At 35.5% G+C, this 23272-nt stretch overlaps 2 protein-coding genes across 4 annotated transcripts in view; one reads left to right on the forward strand and one right to left on the reverse strand.

The window, feature by feature from the left end:
- Window positions 1-5307, forward strand: part of VPS13A (vacuolar protein sorting 13 homolog A) — a 98310-nt gene extending 93003 nt beyond the window's left edge. For all 3 annotated transcript variants that reach the window (XM_054055400.1, XM_054055398.1, XM_054055399.1), the window contains 2 exons: window positions 124-198; window positions 2360-5307. In XM_054055400.1, coding sequence (XP_053911375.1) covers window positions 124-198; window positions 2360-2410 — 126 coding nt within the window. In that variant the 3' untranslated portion in view covers window positions 2411-5307. The remainder of the gene's footprint in view (window positions 1-123; window positions 199-2359) is intronic.
- Window positions 1-23272, reverse strand: part of LOC104058410 (guanine nucleotide-binding protein subunit alpha-14-like) — a 52959-nt gene that overhangs the window by 5080 nt on the left and 24607 nt on the right. Inside the window, 6 exon segments of the mRNA XM_054054028.1 lie at window positions 5728-5777; window positions 6115-6285; window positions 7659-7997; window positions 8969-9122; window positions 10476-10605; window positions 12523-12654. Coding sequence (XP_053910003.1) covers window positions 7807-7997; window positions 8969-9122; window positions 10476-10605; window positions 12523-12654 — 607 coding nt within the window. The 3' untranslated portion in view covers window positions 5728-5777; window positions 6115-6285; window positions 7659-7806.

Genomic DNA, 23272 nt, shown 5'->3' on the forward strand with positions numbered 1-23272 from the left:
ATGCAATTTGAATATATTTAGAGTTACGGTAGTGGGTACACATTGCTGTCTGAACCATATAGCTGCCTTAATGGTAAATAACATCTTAGTCATAACATTTGAATAATTTATTTTTTTTTTTAGGAACGAGTGAAGTCTGTGTTTCATGCCAAAGAGTTTGGAAAAATTATTAATTTTAAAAGTCCAGAGGATGCAAAGGTAAGGTCAGAATGTTACTACAATTATGCTATGCTAAATTTGGCTTAAAAAGTATAACAGATATTCTTAACTTGAAATTACCTTGTATCTAAAATTCAGTATTTGCACACAGCTGTTACACAGATGGAAATAGCAATGATCTATTCAATACTGAATGTGAAGAATTAATGGAATTCCAGCACCAAACTTTTCATTACATAAATCTCTGGAGTTATAAGTGTCTTTCAATTGGTTGATTTAACAGCACTGCTATCACAAAAATAAGCAAGAATGTGAATTAGAATAGTATATTTTAGTAGAACAAACAATATTTGCAAATTACTCCCACTTTAACTCTGGGAAGCGAGGGAGTGGGGATATCATTCCTGTGTTCCTCAGTATACAGTTTTGGTTGAAGAATGAAGAAAATCCCTAAAAGAAACACAAATAGTTTTTGCGGAGTGCAAGCAGTTCAGGTCTGATACCAGAACTATGAGGGTATCCAATTGCAAAAGTTCTGCCTTGCTTTTATTAATGCAGCTTATTATTTTTCCAAACAATAAATTAATTTTATATATATAATCACATCGGTGTGATGTGTTACCCTGGGATCATTCTTTGAAACAGCCTGCAAAAGTTGCATTATCTCATCAGTTTAAATTGCTTTTGCACCTTCTCATCAGTTTAAGTTGCCTTTGTCTTAATGAGGGTAGTTCCTAACCACAGCTGAGTTTGTACTCATTTGACTCTCACCTCAAAAGCATTACAAATATTGTAAAGGTATTTAAGTGCCCCAAGCTGAATTTGACTTGTCTGTACTCTTTGGAATTACTGAGCTCCTCCTTTTTTTTTTTTTTTTTTTTTTAATTTCTGGCTGTAATGCAGCAGAGGCGGCATTGAGGTCCAGTAGTCTTTGTGGGAAGGGAATCCCATCTATGGCCTAGCTAAATCTGGAACAATATCAAAAGTCAAATTAGTGCATTGTATTATGTATGTCATAAGTCTTAAGCAAGGAGGAGAAAGCTGAAAAAATTGTGTGTCATTTCCAGACAGGCTTGGTAAGGAATGCGGTTTTATCTTGGAGAGGGAATACTTAATGAATTGATTGAAAAATTGCTATCAGGGCCTTAGGGGGTATCCTACAGGAAGTCTTTGAGAGTCACTTCTGAGCTGTTTAGCCTCTGTCTCACTTCTACAATTTTGACAATTGAGCTTGTGTATCTAGAGAGACGACACTGAAGAGAAGTGTTTTAGGAACAGTGAAAATGAAACTTGCACCCTTCGTAGTAAAATGGGTGTAAGGTCATTTCAGTGACACTACTGAATGTTGTGTCAGTCTAGTGGACACCACTACAAGGTTGTTCCATCTGTGACAAGTGCTCTGTTCTGATGTTTGTAGTAATTTTTTGAACAGCCAGTTCTTCTTCAAACCTTCATCATCCTGCTGAACAGAAGCTCTGGTTTCCTTGGGGGTGGTGAGCTTGCCATGTGGTGGAAGGGATCCTAAAGATCTGTAATAGATCTGGTAACAGAATCTGATTTGTAATAATCCACACCCCTTTCTTGAAAGCATTACAGAGCTTTCTCATGGCAAATCCATCGTATAACTTTTATCTTCTGTCCTAGATTTCCATGTCACTGTCCTGTTCCCCATGCCTTTTTTTTAAGACTCTTGGGAAACTAATTTCCTTCCCTGTTCAGTAAATGCGAATTTGAAATTCCTGAAAAGAAACTCAATATAGTTAAAGAAAGCTTCTTTCCAAATAACTGTATTGTCCCATTGCTGCAACCTATTCTTGTCTTGTTATGCTTGCTTCTCTGTTGTCATTTGTGATTTGTCTAGTTGTAGACTGCTGCAGAGCATTAATAATTATGAGGGTGAGATCATGATGTAATTTATTTTTTTTAATGTATTATTCATTGAAATACAGACCAGGAGACTGAAATATCAACGTAGTTAGTTTAATTAACTATGGTACTCAACATTAGGTATTGGTACAAAAACTCCTCCATTTTCTTGTGTGAAAACTGGACGTTTATAATCTACAGTAGAATTTTGAGCACCATGTTAAAACTCAGTTAGGAAGAGAGCAGGTATTCAAGTGTCTGTCCAACCAAATCTAATTTTCAGCTGCTTTGTATTGGTTTTACCGAGTAAATGTTTTTTCTTTTCCTCACACAGTGGATCCTTTCTAAACTGGAAGAAGTGAGGGAGAATCAGCCAAAATTGTAATGAATGGAGATGCACGAAGATACAAAGAACACTGAAGAGCTACCTTTTAATTCCTCTGTAACAAGCAAAACTATTTGAATATCATCAACAAAGGAAGAATTGGGAGGGAAGGACAATTTATGAAATAGTTTACTATAGTCACAACAGTCTATGGCTATATCACAAAAATAGGTGACCTTAAGTTACAAAAACCTAGTGATCAAAAAAAATCTGCCAAGTTTTGGCTTGTTTGGTTTGTTTTTTTAAACATAAAAATTCCAGATTTCATTTTTTTATAAATACAGTGCACAATGAATTTGTTTTACCATTACATTTGATATTGAAATAGAACTCTGTAATAATTCTCATGATACGATTAAGAGCAAATACTTCAGTTTTGATTTGATTCTGAAAATCAATACTTGGTTTCTGTGTTAGTTTTCATATGACTTGAGGCTGTGCTGAAATTAAAACTTCTTTATCAAAGGAAATGTTAACTTAATATTCACTAGTCTTACAATTCAGATTTTAAGGAGGGCACTGGCCAGACAAGTCTAGTTTAGGTGATCACAGGAGTGGCTGCTTTCTAAATAGTAATACTCTCCTTCTGTAAATGAATGGACCAGGTCACAATGAATTTACAATACAGTATCACTTTTAGTGTAAACTTTTTTATATTCTACTCAAGGAGACGTTGCAGCACCTCTGTTAATATTCACAGAAAATATAACGGTTTACAAAAATGTATAATGGGAAGAATTAATATATCTGCACTAAAAATATTGAAGCCTGTTATTTTAAATAGAAGTTATTAATAGTCTTGCAGCTCAAGGAGTTTATGGGGTTATAAATGCACTGTTGCATACCAAAAATAAATGCCTTGGATTACACAGTATTGTGTGCTAAACAAGTGACTAATAAAGTCAAATTTCTATTAAATAATAAATATAATATTTCACAGTTGCTTTTATGAAGTTTTCTTACCAAATCAAATGTTTTTGTTTCATATCCAGACAGCAGAATTCTAATAGGGAGAGACTGAATGTGTAGAATTCTGTGTATTAGAATACAGTACAAATAGTATTGTTGAATAACTGTTTACTGGAGGTGATATAAGTAGTATAGGAAACTGTATGGTATTAAATGAAGGTTTCCATAAATTCCCATTTCAAAGTCTTCAGAATATCTGGTACATACAGTAAGTACCTACTGCCAAAACATTCTTTCTTTTGGAACATTTATAGCTACATGGTTTAAGCTACAGGAATTGCCGATGGTGCTTGAGATATCCAAACTTTTGCATTACTGTAATATCTAAAATGACTAGCATGCTAACATACGATTGCAGTGCTTTAATTTACTGTAAGTCTTGTCTTTGGTGTTGAGTAACCATTTAGCAGATTACAAAATATATGCAGTTTTGTAATTTTTCCCAGAAATTGTAAATTGAGTCAAAAGTTTGTAAGAGAACTCCAAGCTATAACAATGACTGTGTTACTCCACTTGTTTGTACACGAAGCACGTACCAAGAGTATTAACTCAGGTTATAATCATACCAAACTATTCTAATAGAATACTTTGCCTTAGATAAGTGGTGTTATTAGTTGCACTGAGTAGCATTCTATACCTGGATTGTTTTTTTTCCATTGATCACTCTTCATCTTAGGCATGATACTTAGGCATGATTCTTTATTAACATGTTGTTTCCTCTCTCTCTCTCTCTCTCTCTCTCTCTGTCTCTCTCTGTCTCTCTCTCTCTCTCTCCCCAGTATTTCCTAAGTATCTGCTGCAACATTCACTTCTACTAACTGTTGTATGTACTTTGTACATTACGATTAATGTAGCTTTTCAATATACCCTATTCAAAATATTTTTTCTTTACAGAGCCTCTATTTCAATTATCGTTATCTTTTCTGATTCTTAATTTTCCTATCTGTAATTTGCCAACAAACTTGTCATTTGAGTGATTCTCAACTCCCAGCTGGCTCTTCAGTAATGTTTTAACAATTTAACCATTAATGTGGATTTATTTTAAATGTGTGTGTCAGTGGTTAAACTCTTTTTTGGGGAAACATAACAATTCCCTAAGCTTGCATTTTTCCTATAGAGTACAAAATATTTTGATCTTCCATGCTAACTAAAAGCCTTAACACAAGAACTAAAACACTGGAAGTGCTCAAAAGTCAACATGGGAGCTTTCTCTCACCTCCCTCCTTGTCTCCACTAGTAATGACAACATGATTTTCTATGATTCCCTTTTTCTAGTAAATTGTATCTTTTTCCTTTGTTTTTTTTCTAATGCTCTCTCCATACAGTCATGAATTGTGTCTGTTGAGAAATGGCAAAATTCAGTTCTCTGTTTTAATTACACATCAGCCTGGGGCAAGGAGAAAGGTATTCAGACTTCTGCCATTGTGTAGTTTTATGGATTACTGTAAGTTGTTTGAGATGTCCTCTCTGCTGTGCCTCGTTCCTTATTTCAATATGCGTATTTTTTTCAACAAGAAGGCAGAATAGATGATTTTGTATTAAAAATGTATATGCTATTAGACAAGGGGATCTCGATGAAAGCTAAAACGTGGGCATTTAGGTCTGCCCACTGTGGTGTTGAAAAGCATTTAATGAAGTACTGAAGAACAGTTTCTCTTCTAGATGACTGTTACCTAAACTTAATACCTTTGGGAAATGTCATTTGGGTTCTCTGCAGAGGTTTGTAAAGAGTTAGAATCACCTCTAAGGAACTGATAATAAACCAAACATAATATCAAACATGCCAGACACATTGCTGAAACATTTCTAAGTCTCTTTGTTCAGCTGCATGGCTTTGCATGGCATGGCTTTCTTGGTTTCCACACTCCTCTACACCCCCCTCACCCCAAACTTGTTCTTCACCTTGAATAAAGTGAAACTGAATTTTATTTGAGTGGAATGTGATTATTTTTTGTTTTCTTTATGTACTGCTTTAATTAACAGGTACAGTAGGTGCAGCTGTTACTTAGAATGCTAGAAATAATTCCATAGGTAGAAATTGATAAATTAAGTCAAATCCTGTCTCTGAGAACACAAGGTCAAGCTGCTGTTGCAACTGTCCCAGTGAAAGCAGACTACAGACTTCAATCTTTATCTGTGGCTTATTATAAGCGCAAGTTTTTAGTAACTGGATTTACATTTGTAAGCTCCCTTTAAAATAAATCTTTTTCTTTTGCTGTATTGAAAAACACATGGGTGCCAGATTAACCAGATTCTTAATGAAATCCTTGTTTCCTCCCAAAAAAATTCTGTACATAAACCATTGGCTATTTATTATCTTTAGCACTTTGCAAAATACACTTACATACCCAGTCACGAACACGTCTTTGTTCCTTCAGTGTTATTTTTGGCCACGTATCTGCAAATAACAAATACGTACACCAGTCAAGAAAAGATTAATATTACTATGTAGTGGTAGTTAATACTTAATCAAGAGTATGCTCTAAGTGTTTTGAACTACAAACTCGTAAGTTTCCTAATTAGTCTGCTGATGTAGAACAGTTTCAATAAATGCATCACATACCTCAATAGGATGCTGAGTCTTACAGCTTGTATTTAATGATACAAGTATTTAATGATACAAAATGCTTTTGAATTATTTTTTGATCAACAGTGGTTTAGGACAACAAATCTGAGGACTTGCCATGATGTCAGTACTTCTGAGGGTGGGTAGTATGACATGTTCAGGGACATACGCAGAGCCATGCTGTTCTGTTCCATGCTTTCTCTCTCTCCTCCTTGGCTGCTTCTTGGCTGCAAGTGGCAGCATAGCCTGTACCTTGTCCCAAGGTGATCTGCAGTGCTCCCTCAGTATTTATTACTGCTTTTCTCTAGTATGGGCACAGCATAGAGGTCAATGTCCTTCCCTAATGAAAAAACCCAAACATTAAAGCAGTGTAAGAAGAAGATTCTACTGCTTGTTCCAACACTTAAGAAAGAACCAATGAATCAAATGTTACAGGCTGTTTTCTCCTTAGCAACCAAAAACAGCTCTGGACATACTTTACTTTTTTTGTACTGCTGTTCAAAAGGGAACTGCTGCTTTATATGTGAAATGGTAAGCATTTTTTTTATGGGCAGTGAAATGTCAGGGTGTGCTTTTCACAGGATTGAATTACAAGAGCTGTTAACCTGGCTGAATATACAGACACAGTATGCAAGCTGAAAAATCAATGTAACTTGAATATTTTTCTATACTGCATAAAAATTGCTGTTTCGCGCTGACAGTAAAAACTATGTCTATAACTTCTTCTTGGAAAAATGGAATTTTCATGTATTAAAATGCAGGAGAACCTCAGCACATCTTTTGAGCTGAGTTACTGCTAATAACAGATTGTTCTACTATAGAACACTCTCCTTAACAGTGTTTCTGGGTTAGCTCATCAGGTGGCAGAGAGTACTAAGAATTTTTGACCCAGGGAAGTATTCTCTGATCTATTAGTGGTGCTGGCATCATTAGTGGAGAGGTTTGTAGCTGGGCAGAGAGTGGAGGAAATGGGAAACCAGTTGGAAATCTTCTAGAGGACAGGCTTTGTTATAATCCATGCAAAACTACCTGTGAAGCTCAAAGACATGAAAGTGCAAAAAACAAGTTATGTTAGTGACTTAGAAGAATTTAAGGCCTAGATTATCACAGGCACCTGCAGATGAACTCTTGAGTTCCTGTGGCAGTGAATGCTGAGAACGTTTGCTAATTGCCACGCCATTTGAGAAACACTCTTCCTGCTCAGAAAAGAGTAAATTCCATGGCCTGCCTAAAAGATCTTAATCTGTCATTCCTCAACGGTGAAAGATTTTTTATTATTGTAAGACACTTGAACAAAAAGGCAGTGATTTGCAAGAGTCACCAATTAATATTTTCTAATTAATATTCTATAGAATATTAATAGGTTTGGCCTAGCAAAACTACTGAAATGTTTCTAAACAGTGTAGTAGTTTTTATGCTAGTCTTTCATCTACATTGCTTAGAACAAGAATATAAAAATGTCTAGCACCCTAAAATAACACTAACTTGTCATTTTTAAGGCATCATAGCTTGAAACTTTATAAGCTTGACTGTAAATGCTAAATAAAGGGGAAAAAAAGAAAAAATCTTAAGAAAATAGCATCTGGATAGCAATGTAGTTATGTACATTCTTTTAAGTATACTTTATTCCCACAGCTGTCAAAAATTAACTCGCAAACAAAACTAATACGAGAAATATGAACAAAATTTTAAATGTGTAGCTTAAGTAGTAACCTTTGAAACTCCTTGTTTAAAGTTTTTTTAATCCATACTTCTTCAGTAGATGTAAATTCATTTTTGTTGAAAAGACACGCTTTTTTTAATACTAATACGTGCTGTGCTATGAGTAAGCCGTATTTGTGGCTGCAACCATGTTTTCACTTCAAACCAGGCTGAACTCTCTCAGGTTTAGTTGCAGGATCGTGTCCTTGATGGCAGCAGAGATGAAACGAATATTTTATGTGTCTGTGGCACAAGTGAAGTGGGAACAAATTACTTTCTCCTTGCCTGGATTTTGATCCTGGTATAGCTTCAACATGAAATCTCTGGTAGCTTGGACGTCTTGCTTAGGTCCTAGTCAAAAGTAATACTAGAAGTTTTGAACAGTTAAAAGCTGTGGGTCAAGGAAGAAACATACAGACTGTATTTTAACAGGCTAATTTCATATTTAAATGTCAAATCACCATAAAAGCATAGTCCCTTTTCAACATTATCTCATTCATATGTTAGTGGAGCAAAAGCTGTTGTAACACTCTTTCTAAAAGGTGTGGAGTGTGTTCTTTTCAATGGTAATACTCACAGGTCAAAGTAATTTTTTAATAAAAGCCTACACAACTGAAATTACCCAGCATATATTTTCCTATATCACCGTAGTATTTCAAAGACCATAACAGAAATTAAATTTTCTAAAACAAACAGAGAAAACAAGATTTTCTTTGGCCAAGAAAGGAATGTGTGTTGTTTTGGCAGCTATTAAATAATTGTAACTCTTTTAGTTATTAATTGTAGGATTCGACGTGATACATGTCTTGCAGAATATAATCCAATGTTAAGTAGTGGAATACATCTGTGATTATTTTCATCATTATTTTGGTGACTTTATGTATCAGTAACATTTATTAAGGAAAGTTATTCAGGGTGCTTTTTTAATGTTGGACTTCTATATAGACAACAAGTTACAACAACAAACACAAAACTATACGATGGATTTTTAGTCCACAACGACTTGGATTAATAGCCTCTTCCCCATATATCTTGTCTCTTGTGATTGGATTAGAAAAAGGTCCTGCTTCTTATATATTAGTGATCATGCCACTCTGAAGGCAAAAGGATGCCTGCACAAAATCTCGTAAGACTGTACACAATGTTCCAGTAAATAATGTTCCAGTACAACTGAGTATCTTAAGTTTGTATTTTAAAGGACAGTGCAGAAAAGCATAGATATCAAATATATTGCATAATTCTACTTTCTGTGTTCAATCTCATGAGGAAAACTAACTGGTTTAAATATGACTTTTTAAAGATAGTGTGGGATAAATGCTTACCTGTGTATTCTGGGAAGTAACTAATTAGGTGAGAATACATGATTTGCTCTTCTAGCAGATCTTTTTTATTTAAAAACAAAATGACCAAAGAATTCAGAAACCAAGGATAGGTAATGATAGTTTTAAATAAGGCCTTGCTGTCTTCCATTCAATTCTATTACAGCAAAAATTAATTGTCAATTACATTCTCTAGACAGTATCATATAAAAATCACATCATCCAGAGATCACAGAGGGTTTTTCGAAAGCTTTTTTAAAAATACTATTTTTATTAAACACAATTGTAATGCATTGGTTGACCATTACTCTTCATTTTCTAGATCCTTGTACTCACTGGGTTTTTTATCATCTTTATGAATGGCATGATAGCATGTGAGACCAAGCTAAGCCTTAATAACAGAAATTATTTGATTTCTTCTTTGAGTTAGTGAACAGCCATGGACTGCTTCTCTATGAAAACCTCTTCAGACCTCACAGTAAGAGCTGAAGAAGAGCATATCAGGTCAAATATCTGATACTAACATACTATTAACACAGCTGAAGGTTAAGAGCATATATACTCATTTATACAAATAATATAACCTGTCCATTTCGAGAGAGAACTAAGGAACACTGCATGCAGAAATTTCTGTATGGAGTTTCTGGGGATAAGCTTGTGATGACAGTCAGCTTTTGTTTATTTCCTAATGTCCACAGTAAGCATAACAAAATGTTCAAGACAGTGAAAGGAAACGGAAAACTACTATTACTGAAGTTGTTCAGGTATTGAAAGACGACAGGCAAATTTGAAAACTACATCTCAACTACACTAAATGTTGTGACACTTCAGCCAGTGAAGTAGGGTATGCTTTTCACAGTTCAAACAGATGTTGAAGAAGTGATCTGTAAGGGCTTTTAGATTTTAGAGTTTGAATAGTATTGTGTTTGAATGACTGACATTTGAAGAAATCCTTTTACTGCAGGATGTAAAGCAACCACTATCACAAGTAATGCAGTTCCACTAATATGCTTTTACCTAATTGTCTACTGTCTTTTTATTTTTCATCCTTCTCTACAACATCTGGTTATTGCTGATGACAGCACTCTAGTGCAGATCAGAGAACTCATGTTTTCGAACCTTGGGAAGGAAGTAAATTTTAAGTTATTTTGGTTTAATTTTCCTTAATTAATGCACAAGTTAATTCTGAAACATTAGAGGCTTAACAGACAGACAAAACACCTAAGTACAGATGACTGAGATAGTTTTACTTGCATAGAGATACTGCCAATGCTTAAATTCTTAAAAACGTGGCCTAAGTGTTTTAAAACATTTTTAAATCATGTTTTGGCTTTTCAGTTAGAGTTCCCTTTTATAAGCAGGCTGCTAATGTAATACTACGTCGAGCCTGCTTGATCAGCTGCTTAATGTAATTCTAGTATCTGCAAATGCTTTTGTGAAGATTTGTGAATGCTGCCTTTACGAAAAAGCACACATCTTTTTACGTGCCTTGTATACCCCACCTCCTTACTTCATTGTCACATTCTGCCAACACTTGATCATATTCACTTAATGCAACTAAAAAAATTATGGATGTAACACTTTCAAAAAAATGGATCCACTTCCTTTGTTCTGACCTTTGTCCCCCTACATCCACCATCCTGTTTAACAGAAGTATAGTCAACACACTAGTCATTTTAGTAAGATACTTGAAGTACATCTGAAGAGCTTGTAGCAATGCCTGCCTGGGATAGGCTTGAACTGTGAAAAGTGTATCATAATATCTTGTATGTTCTGGTTAAAATTTAAACTTGACTGACTTGCTGTAGTGTTACAACTTTCACTGTTCTTTAGTGGTGGTGTGGGTTAATCCTAGTGGCCAGCTAAGCACAATGCACCCACTTGCTCACCTTCCCTCTACACCTTAGGTGGGCAGGGAGAGAGGAAAGAAAGAGTAAATGCAATAAAACATGGATTCAGGACTAAAAAAAAAAATGAAAAAAGTAAAAGTTTAATAGGTGAAGGATAAGTAGAAGAAGTGATAAAGAAAACAAAACAAGTGATGCAAAAGCAACCACTCACCATTGCCCTGTGGATAGGCTGATGCCCAACCACCTCTTGAGAAATGACGGCCAGCCTCCCCTAAGCGCTTTCTATTCTTTTTTATTACTAAGCATGGCTTTATATGGAATGAAATAAGTTTTTGATTAGTTCATGTCATCTGCCTGGCTGATACCCCTCCCAGCCTCTAGGTCACCCCCCAACCTATTCACTGAACAGAGAAGAAGGAACAGAGAAGGACTTGGCGCTGAGTGAACAAGCTTTTGCTGTTCAGCAAAAGCTAAAACACTGTGACATGATTGGTACTGTTTTGGTTACAAATCTAAAACACATAGCCACATCAGTGGCGACGAAGAAAATTGAAAATTAACTTCATTCTAGCTAGGCCACTTGAAGTACAATGCAAAACATAATTCTGCGTTTCCTTCTGTGTTGGTAGAAGTTTTAGCAAAAGCAGATGTAAACATATTCAATTTTGGTTTCCCACACATTCTAAAATCTCCCTTGCCCCTCCCTCCCCTAAAAAAAATAACAACCCAGTGTAGTCATATCTCACTACTCAATCAAGATGCTCACAAATATCTTAGTTCCAAATAAAACTCCTATGGTTTTGCGGACAATTTAGTAAGTCCCTCACATTTTGTCCAGGTCAACGTGTTCCTTAGAACATTCTATTTTCCAGGAAAAAAACAAACAACAAAATCAGTTAGGCTGGCCTGACCACATGTTATCAGAATAGATTCTGGTTTTGCGTTCTAACTGCAGGCAGGTGTTTGTTCATGCTGAAATGGGTGGTTTTGTGGAAGAAAATATAAGTTCAGTAATTTAGAATTTAAAAAACAACCCTGTCCCTTACAAAATCAGTTACCCCATGTGTTGTAATAGATTAATAATTTGCCAGCAGGTAAAATAACTTTAAAGTGCTTCTCAGACTTTCTTTCGACTTGGAGTGCATTTGTTTGTCTCAGTTCCACTGAGTTCCACTCAGTTCTACTATTATGACCCTCCACATTTTTTTTTCTTTTTTTCTTTTTTTTTAACTCCTCCTTCCTTCAGTGTCTCCAACTCCCTTCACTAACTTTATCTAACTGAATATTGTATATTCACTTGAGGTCTTCATCTTATCTATAAGGGTCAGAAGACAGTTACAAACAGTTACAGTCAGGAGGCAAAACCAGTTTGATTTAAATAGAATTAAATTGCATCCTGATATGAGCACTCATATTATGACAAATATCTTGCCTCTGCACTCCTCCATCCAAGGCTTTTAACTAAACTAATAGTTCAGAATACACAGAAATTGGGCTACTTGAATTGAAAAGCTTTTTTCATGTAATGCACATTTCAAAAGGAATGTTTTGTAACACCCCTCAACTTACTGTATTAACTTTGGAGACTAAAAGGGCTGGAAACGCATACAACACACATTGAATGCAAAAGTTTAAAGGACCTTGGAAGTAAAGTTGCAGCAATTACTTCTGTAATTGTATACTGAATCATTTGACAGGAAGTCTTACCTAAATATAATATTTTCTAAGTCAAAAGGATACTCAATAATTCCTGTAGTTGGCACTCGGACTCTTAAGAATATCTTGCTGAGAGTCCGCACAAACGAGGGCACAGCAATGTGATGAAGGTCAGTAACACAACTGGGAGGTTAAATATGCAGAAGAAACAAGATTAATGCACTATCAATCATAGATTAATTACACAGATTCAATACTAAAGTACTAACCAGCAATCACAGAAGCATTCCCACAAAAGCAGCTAAACAAATTCAGTTTTGTGTGGCCTTAGCACAATTGTTGCAGGTATCAAACAATAAAACCCTTTAGCTGAGACTTGTATGTACATCTCAGGCAGAATAATACTAGTCAAGATGCCTGAGTGTTCCATAGACAATCAGCTCACACCCAAAATTGTTAATTTTCTTTTAATTACCTTTACTTGCCCCCAAATAAACATCAGAATTAAAATTTGAACACAAGTATAAATATCAGTGCTAGCCATAATGTTTACCAACAATACCCTACCCCCTGTCAGTTCATCTATGTTGCTAATGTTGTTCACAAATGTGAAAGGTTGCTGGACAGAATTCAGAAAAGTAATTAATGGAATGTGCTAGGAACATTAGTCCTTCAAACTTACATATTTTTAACATAAAAGATGACGCATTTATTTTGTCATCTGCCCAAGCAATCATTCTTAATTTTACCCTCCTTAGTTTCATAAAGGCTTTTGTGCCTTTCATGGCTGGGATTAAATTCTAGAACGACATTCCTGTGCCTCAATAAAGGAGCAGTGTGTAAGTAAGACACAGAAAATCAATGCCCAGTATTCCTCTCTGCACAAATCTTCCCACCACTAGACGGCAACATTAGATCATACAAAATCTCAACAAGGCCTACAGAAAGAGTAAGGTTTATTCCAAACCATACAACACGGTAGTAGCACAAACCTGCCTGTATTTCAGCACTAATTCCCTCCCCTTTTCCTTTGCTGGAAGAGGGAAGGTGTCGATGTATTCTCCCCTTGCTGTCCAAACATTCCTCACAGTTGGGATCCAAAATACACATAATGTTGCCACTTACTCAGAAAAGATTTTTCTTAAGAGTAAGAAAATTCCTACTCTCCACTCATGTAGCAAATTGCTATTGAGATCTCAATTGTAATTAACAGTAAAAGGAAGATTTAATGAAATTTAAAATAGAGCTACATATCAATTGTGGCTGATTTCTTAGAAAATGAGGCTACGGTAGATGACAAAGTGGCATCCTGTTCTTAAATAATCCAATATTGCAGAAGGCAAACAAATATCTGTCAAGAATGACAGTGGCTAACACACAGGAACAGATTGCCGTGTAACCGTTCCGATTAAAGTGTACCATAAATACCTAATCTAAATGTTCCTTGCTGAAATTTAACCCTATTACTTCTCAACCTTGGCAGAAACAAAAATGTAAATTTTCTGTTCTTGTGCAACAATAATGTTTTCAAGAATTCTATGAAAACAGGGGGAGGGGGAGAAACTTAATTTTTATTTACATCCTAAGGTTTTCACATAAGTGAACAGTCTGACCTGCCTCCTTGTTGTCAATATATTTTGTCCAGCTGTTTTTCATTATTTTCCGCAAGAGAAACTCAGTTACGTACCAGCTGTGTTGACCTCACAGCTGGGAGTGATGATGGTTCCAGTATGTTCAAAAAGCCTAAAATTAGTTTGTTTCATCAGCCCATCTTTAAAATCTGTTGTGTATCACAGGCCAAAAGACACACACTAATAAAATCAGAGTGAACCTATCTTTTCATTTGTCACAGCAGTGTGCCCAGATGGCCAAGAAGGCAAACAGCATCATGGCTTGTATCAGAAACAGTGTGGCCGGCAGGACCAGGGAAGTGATTTTGCCGCTGTACTTGGTGCTGGTGAGACTGCACCTTGAATACTGTATTCAGTTTTGGGCCCCTCAGTACATTAAAGACATTGAGGGGCTGCAGAGTGTTCAGAGAAGATCAACAAAGATTCCAAAGGGTCTACAGCACAAGTCACGAAGAGCAGCTGAGGGAACTGAGGTTGTAAAATAAGATTATAATAGGAAATGTACTGCTTGTTTTACATCTAGTTTTAAGTAATAGTGACTGTCTAACACTGATTTTAACAATAGCTTAGTTGCAGATATTCTGTGTTGTATTCATTGTCAACACAAATATTAATTACAACTGAACTGAAAACTTGCAACTTATGGCAAAACTAAGTAAGTCCCTGAACAGCCTTACCACTACACAATAAGAACCAGTTCTGCTAATCAGGACTTTCTTTTTCCGAGATTCTTTTATTTAGCCCACAGAAGGATTTTTTTTTTTTCTGATTGCTGCAAATAAATGGCCTTTGAATATGTCACAAACTGTGAAATCTAAATAAATTTTCTGTCTATAGCTCTTTAAGCTAGTTTGACATCTGATAAAATGTTTGAATGTCCTTTTTTTCCCCTCTGGTTAAACACTATAAAGGGTAACCAAATGATAAAAGGTTCACAGGGCTTTTATTACTTTTCTGTAGAATTCCACCATTAGGAATTCTAGAAAAGGATTATTAAATCTTGTCAACACTTAATAATAATATAAGCTTACATTTTAACACAAAACTTCCAGGATTGAGAACAGCATACCATTGAAATAGTTTAAATATGATGACACTTTATAATGGGATTTTGGCAAGAAGTGGACCTCAGTGTTTCAAGTAGACAGGGTTGTATTTTAAAACTTTCCTGTGCAGCCCAGAACAACACCAGAAATTTGGTTTTCATTTCCCTCAAAGCAAGGGTGGAATTTTCCGTAATTCTCACTTACCACCAGGAAATTAGTCTCTTGTGGAAACAGGCAGCGTTGCAATACATGAGCAAGAAGGTGCTTTATAATCAAACTCAAGGGGCTCACTAACACAAGAAGAAAACATAATGAAACAAATCTACAATCTTTGCAGGCTAAACCAAGGAACAAAGAGAGGAAATACAAAACAGCACAAGCACATGTTAACAATGTCATTCATGGGCAGAATTTTTTAAAAAATTAAATATGAGCAACAAATGAGGTCCAGAATTCACTCTTCATTAAAATACACATTATGCTTTCTCTATACACAGTATAAGCAGGAACAGCAAAAGTTATACTACAAGTGCAGTAACAATTTTATATTCAAAATCCCTATTCTGAAGTTACTTCGCTTCAGGCTGATTTTTTTTTAAGTAGACCTTTGCTTCTTGGTGACATCGTGCAGGCAGAGAAAATAACACAGATGACAAAATAAGGGCAAGTAATTTGAATTCAACAAAAGTAGGAGAATATACTTGTTCCATTAAAAAACCCCTACAACAACAAACAAAACAACCCAACAAAACACCACACCACACCACAAAGCAAAACCCAAGCCAAACCTTTCGATTCTGTAAAGAAAACTGATCATGTATAATAAAGACAGTGGCAAAATCATTAGGCAAATACATTAAAAACCTATGTCTAAGCCTCCTAGAATTCTGAAAGAAACAAAATAATCGGGAGGAGTCTTGCATATTCCTTTTTCACTTCACACAGTAATACCATTAGATAAAAGCAGATTTCTCTCCTTTTGTCAAAATGCCAAGAAACATGCACAAATGCAGCTGAGTATAATATTAAATACAACTTGTATTAAGGATAAATCTTTGCCAGACAAGAAATGTATAACACCATAAGCAACAACTGGTTTTTTTTATATATAAACAAATTCTATCTCCAACTGTTACATGCGATGCATAGAACTGATTATTTCAGTAAGGCTTCTCTTTGGAGGGTCTGAATCTCCACACGTCCAAAAAAAAAGTGATTACATTTTATCTGCATTTCTCAGCAATGCTCAAAAAACTCCTAAAATTTTATAACTTACTACAATGGGAATAGGAAACTGCTGTTCCCAGGCTATACACAATTTTAGTAGAAATTGCTTACTAACAAATAGGTACGGTAGGACTCGATGATGTCAAAAGTTTTTTTTGGGTTGTTTTCCAACTAAACAATTCTATGAAATAAAATACTGAGAAGCTTTGTGAATTTCAGATCTGTTGGCTTATTGTTGCTGCTCTTGAAAATTCTTTGAATTTGACCTAAATGCAGACCCAAATGCTTAAGTCAATCTCCCCTCAGTTCCAGCAAGGCTAACAACTCTTACTGAATTACAAGCACTGCAAACAGCCCCCCTGATTGAGGTATGGTATTTTTCATAATCTCAACCTTTCTTGCGGAGGTAAAGTACACACTAAGAGACTTCTAAAATTAGCTACATAATTACCTATGATTGCTTTGTTTATATATTTTGGGTACTGGAGGAACTGAACAAACCAACCTTAAAACTAAGGAAGAGGAAGCCAACAACTAGATAAGCAGTACCTAAGATGTACACCCTGCTACTAGTTACCATCAGATGAGAGGCAATAATAAGTATATGAGGGTTGGTTTCAATTCCAAAGTGAAAGAATATTTTGGAAGAGGAAAATTAAGGAAAAATAAAAGGGCGGGGGAAGTAAATGACTCAAACATTCAGAGTTAGGCCATTATATTCTAAAGATTAATAAATATTGTGTATTTTGCAATCCCTCATTATTCAGCTTTAATAGTGCATTGTTGTATGGTTATGAAAACATACTTCGTTGTAGTCTGGATAGAATCAGCAAATTAAGCTGAAGATTAAACTCCTGCAAATTAAAATAAATAGCTGGTGCTATCCTGATTGTGCAGAAATAATTTATCATAAGTTCTGATTGTAGCTTTCTTACTGAGCCTATTCTGTCTGCCACCCACAGCCTGTAGCAAATTTTTTAGTCTAAAGTTTTCAATCATTACTACACCCTCATCTACATAACAGCAGGAGTAATACAACAGTACACAAGACTTACGAGGAGTAAGCCAAGCAAGGCTGAGCAGTGCAACTGCAGATATACCAGGTCAAAACACCAACCAGATCATAACTGGCAACACAAAATTTTTGGCAGAGACCTCAGAAATCTGAGCATTGAGATATTAAATATATTTTTGAACCATACATTCAGACTTTTATACACTCCATGCATAATCACCTAGTTTCTCCTTTCTTTCAGTCACCTTGTCTCTCTAATTCACTGAGCAGATTTACCGGACTGCTTATCATTCTTCTTTATGGAGAGTTTGGATTTTTTAATCCCCCTGGCAGTTTTCAGAAATAACAATAGGCTGTATGCAGTTCCTCAGCCTACCTTTAATGAACTTCAGTTCTGTTGAATTTTCATAATTTTCTGGTCTAGTCATCACTACATGCAATAGTACAAAAACAGCACAAAAAGGGAGATTCCTGTCAATCACAAATGGCAGCATTCTCACGGGACATTCTTCTTGAGTCAGGCTGCTTTTCTGCTGCTTCTAATGTGTTGTTGCAATAACAGAAATGAGAAGACATCAAGAGGCAATCTGACTACACTTCAGTTAATCATAATCCAGCCTAGCAGAATTGCTTCATTTTGTTAAGATCGTGTCTGCTTGATACAGATGTAATCTTAACAAAATGAAGCTATGCTGCTGATCAGAAGTTGTGATCAGAAGTTGTGATGTTACCTGATTATTGGAAAGAGACATGGACAAAAGACAGACGCCGTTCATTTGATAATGCCATTTTCAAGAGCATGTAGCTTTTACTAGAAGAGGAGAAAAAGACATAAACAGTAAACTTTATTGAAAAATCTCAACATACCATTCAATGTCATTGTATTTTCACATGAAACAATACACTAATATTATCTATTAATATTGTGCACGGATATTTGATGTGTGTGCTCCATAGTTTTTACTCACACAAACTTCTCTGACATCGCCAGATAATCTTTTTTCTGTTTTCCAATTACTTACTCCCTTTCCAGCGATTGTGAGCAGAGGTTATATCAAGGATGCGCCAGCTACCTGAAGAACAGGAAAATGCATCTACTTGTGCATGAAGCCAAAATGTACAGTTTAATTCAATCACTTATACTAGATGAAGATAAAAATCTTATTTTTACTAGAGTTATTTAGAAATAACTTCATCTTGTCTGGCTTCAGTATTTGCTGGTGTAAGTATGGCTTTCAGAAAACCGGGAAAAGAAAGAAATTTTAAAAAGTAAACACATTCTGATATTCCTTTTTCTCACTTTTCTTCTACTTACGGGGGACCTTCAGTTACAGAGACTTCAATAAGTGCTGTTTCAAATAGTAATAAAAAAGAACAGTCCAGAGCAACCATATATAGTAATTCAGCAGCACATCACTGTTAAGTCAACTGGCACGATAAATTAATGTTATTACGTTTTTATCTGCATCTCTCAGCAGTGCTTAAAAAAATCAATTAAACTGAATTTTCCTCCTCTTCAAAGAATACATGAATATATACCCATTTCAGAAATTGTCTCTTTTTCTGAATAAATCCTTCTGATTATCTAACTCTGGAATATAAACTAATTTGTACTACAGAATTTAATCCAGCTAAACCTGTACCTAGCTTCTGATTTACTTACAGTATACTTAGAAAAAGTTTAGTGTAAAGATGTGAATTAATCTCTATCATTGTTTCCAAGGTTAAATCAGAGAAATAGCTCTAAGCACATAAAAGCTAACAGAATGTGTCTTTGGGTTTTGCAGCAATGCAGCATTCGTACTTCAGTGTCAGGCACAAGCACGTGCTCCTTGTATATCCTTTTCTGTCCAATACTTTCTTGCCAACTCCTTTTCCTACACCAATATACTTGCAACAATTTTCTACTTTATTCAGCTGCCTCTACCACAAAACCTGCCAGAACCTAATTACTCTTAAGATCTCTCTCTCCTCTGTAGCGTTGGCTGACACATGTCAATGGGTTTAAAAGTTACAGGGGGTGAAGAAAGGCAGCTGCGCATACAGTGTGGTCGCAGAATTCTTCTTGCTTAACAAGCCAAACTTAATATTATTAAATTTATTTCAGCCTCATAAAAAATAGAAACTCCTTATGAATTAGTCCCAATGCTTTAAAAATAAAGACAAAAAAATATATTTCCAAATAACAATACTCATTATATATGTGTTCATATTAGAGAAAGAGTTACTGGAGGATTTTGCTATTTGATTGGTTTGTACACATATTCCACCAGTGACTGTAATGGGGTCCTTTCATATTTACAGTGACTCAGGAATGGCATGAAGAAAGTTCTGTGGAGGCACAATAGCTGTAGATTCCTAAAAGGAAGGAAGCAAATTCAGGGCAAAAACATTGTGATTAGATAACGTTCATCTCAAATGAAAACAAAACACAAAAATGCAGCTGCATGGATGAATAGAAAATTCATCCACACCTTCGTTTCCTCCCTAGTATGTAATGAGGTTCACAGGTCCAAAAGCCTGCATCTCTATTTTGTCCATGTGTAGAGCAAATCTTTCAAGTGGTAGAAGAGGTGAGACTCTTGTTGATACAGACTGCTTTGGTATTTCCTAGGCTGAGGAAAAGTCTCAATTAGTGAATTCAAAGCCAGGAAAGAAAACAAATCAAAATGCAAGCATTACGATGAAATAGAATGATCTTCTGGCAGAACAACAAATTCAACTATTAGACTAAGAAAACAAGTTTTCAGATAAAACGTGCATGAAGGTTTCTTACTTCTGACATGCACAGATTAAAAAAAAATGGAACTTTGACCGTGGAAACTGTCATGTGTAGAACAAAAGTGACATAAATAAATTTTAAACAATGTGATCTTTATATATGTAAAAGCTACTGGGGTCACAAAGAGGTTTTCTAACCAACTGAGCACATGCATACAAACACACACACCTACATCAAAAAAACCCCAAAAATACAAGAAAACAAAAGAAGAAGAAAAAAATGCAAGACTGTGGAAGTCTAACCTCTACAACTTGGTGCAAATTCACTAGATTTCCCTCCCCACACCAAAGTCACACACCTTTCTACCTAGGAAGATAAAATGTTCTGAAGGAGTGAACACTGGTACTGCAAGATTCATTTCCCCTCATTTATTTCTGAAGTACTACCGAAAAAATATCTCAATGTCTTGGAAACAGAAAATTCTTCTACTATAGAGAATGAGACTGCATTATGCAAAGGAAGTTATGCCGTGAGTAATTATGACTAACAATTCTGGCTGCTTACCGCAAAGCAGAATTGCAAGAACTGAGCAATTCAATGTTCCTGCATTCTAGCTCAAACTTCTTAAACTAGTGTATAAGCGGTTCTGCCTCCCAGGCAGCTGGAGACAAGATCCAGATGATTTAGACTTTATGATAGAATCAAGAGCATCTCAAAAGAAAAAAATATCTTCCTTTCCCTGGACTGTCTCACTGAAAAAAAAGATAAGATAAAGGAAAAACAAGCACAATTATTTCTCTTCTCAAACAGCTCTAGACAAAGCAGCAGCTTGTTGTCTGAACATCTGAAGTACCAAGACTGCCAATAAATTAAGCCTTCTGGAAACTGCTTTCCTGAAATTACATTGTGTCAGCTGGTCTCTATAAACAGTTTCCCATTCCTGGTGAACTTTTCTTCTGATGCAACAAATCCTGACCTGAATGAAGAAAATAAGTGACATCATGTGCTGTCAGCAGGTACCTTGAATGAAATCACCTACTGTGTCATCCTTACAACACATATGAATGTCAAACTTGAAAATAACAAGAATTATATTACACCCTTGGAGACTCCATTTTAAGAGCATCTGAAGAAAATGAGATTTCTGGCCACCTTAAACTCTGGCCACTCCTACGACTTGTCACGGGAACAAAAGAGGCAAATATAGTACAGTTCCCCTGGTTCCTTTAATGACACAATACTGCATCTCCATAGTCACTCTGTACTTAATAATGACATAAAACATCCACCTACCACTCTCTACAATGTTTTCTTTTCTTTAAAAACAGCTGGACATATTTAAAGTACTTGACAGACCACATCATGCCTCAAGAATTCACTCACTTGCAGAGTTATTAACGTACTTACAGGATACAAACTATTTGCAGAAATGTTTTTGAATTGTGGACAGTTATTTTTGAATATGTTTCATTAAGATGTTTAACAGCTTTGTCAAACAGTGCTGAATGTGATTATTTGCATGACAGAGAGAAAATTGATAAGAACAAGAATGATATAACCATTCCAAATAATAAAATATGGCTCTGAGTTTTCAACTTCTTTGTCTTAGAGTCTAGCTTTCAATATATCCAAAGACAAAGTGTCTTGATGGGTTGGCATTTTGTCTTTTTTTCCCCTTAAACTCAGTCCTGACTAAGGGCATCCCTTAAAAGGGACATACATCCCTTAAAAGAGAGACATTAAAAGGAAGATATCACTTCTCAGTGAAAACACCAGATGCTAAATACTCTTGTTGCACAGGAAAATACAAAATAATTATTTAAGTCAAAGTGCATCTTTTACTTTGAAGTACTTTTAGGCCTCAACTGGCAACAGTCCAAATATGCTAGATGTTTCCCTGAAACTTATCTTAGTTTATGAGATTATCTTCAACATTTCAGTCTTTAGAATTAACATTTTAGTTATACTGCATTACATACTAGACTAGTTCTTCCAAACTTCTCCAATTTTCTGCAAAAAATAAACCAGCCACCACTGCAAAGTAATGGAGGACTTCAATTACTAAAAAAATTTTAAACACAGGAAGTACCAGATAACTAACAATACCTAACAATCTGCTCACCAGATTTCCAGTCCTTTTGTAGAAATAATTAGTTTAGATGCTGTTGCTATCTGAACTAAAATGAACTCCCAAGTCTTTTGATGTTCACCTGTTACTAAGGACTGCTTTTAAGGACAATGTCCTCGCACGCTTTCACACTGAGCCAGGCTGCTTGGCTAATTTCCTTGCTGAGTGAATTCTTTGGATATAATCTTATGTTGCATAGCAGGTGAACGCTGTCAAACATAACCTGTCCCTGCCCAGAGAGATTAAATTCTAAAGTCACTTCAGACACCTTACAGCACAGTCCGTGTGAGCACGGCTTCAGACTTCTACCAGTCTGAAATGTTTTCCTCCTTAGCCCCTTCAACTCATGCCGGGTACTGTATGTACTATTCATTCCTGTACCCTACAGAAAAGCAAGTGAAGTTAACTGCAAAATGCAAATGTTAATACTATTTTTCTACATTGAAGAATATACCTGTACTCTCAAACAGGGATGTGAAGAATCTTATATTAGATTGTTACAATTTCTCTCCTCAAGCACAACTCCCAGCTGCACAGCTGATTCTTCTCATAGCTGTCCTTAACAGCAGTAGCACTGGACAATTGGGAATTGCTGACAGTTAAATTCTTATCACAGACCTTTTTTTTTAAAAAAAAATAAAAATTTAAATATATAGCCTAAACTACAGCACCTTCTTGGTTTTATATCTTCTGAGAAAAATACTATATATTGTAAAACACTGTCAATCAAGCATCAAAGTTGATATATGTTTGAAAAATCTGGGCTGTTAAAAACAATGTGACGAGACAGAAGATGCATCTTAAAAGCCTGCCCAGTTTGTTAACGATCTGCTTTGCCAAGGGGTGTTGGAAAACCCAGTTACCTCTATCTGGAATAATTGTTAGTTTAAAAGAGAGAGAAAAAAAATAATGGAAGAAATAAAGAACTGGTATTTTAGATCATATGTTCAGCTGTACTGCTGTTGTTAATTTATTACAAATGCTCTATATACATTGGGACAGGAGATGAAAAGTGAATGAGTGAATGAGAAA

The sequence above is a fragment of the Cuculus canorus genome, chromosome Z (assembly GCF_017976375.1).
Source record: "Cuculus canorus isolate bCucCan1 chromosome Z, bCucCan1.pri, whole genome shotgun sequence".
Classification (NCBI taxonomy): Eukaryota; Metazoa; Chordata; class Aves; order Cuculiformes; family Cuculidae; genus Cuculus; species Cuculus canorus.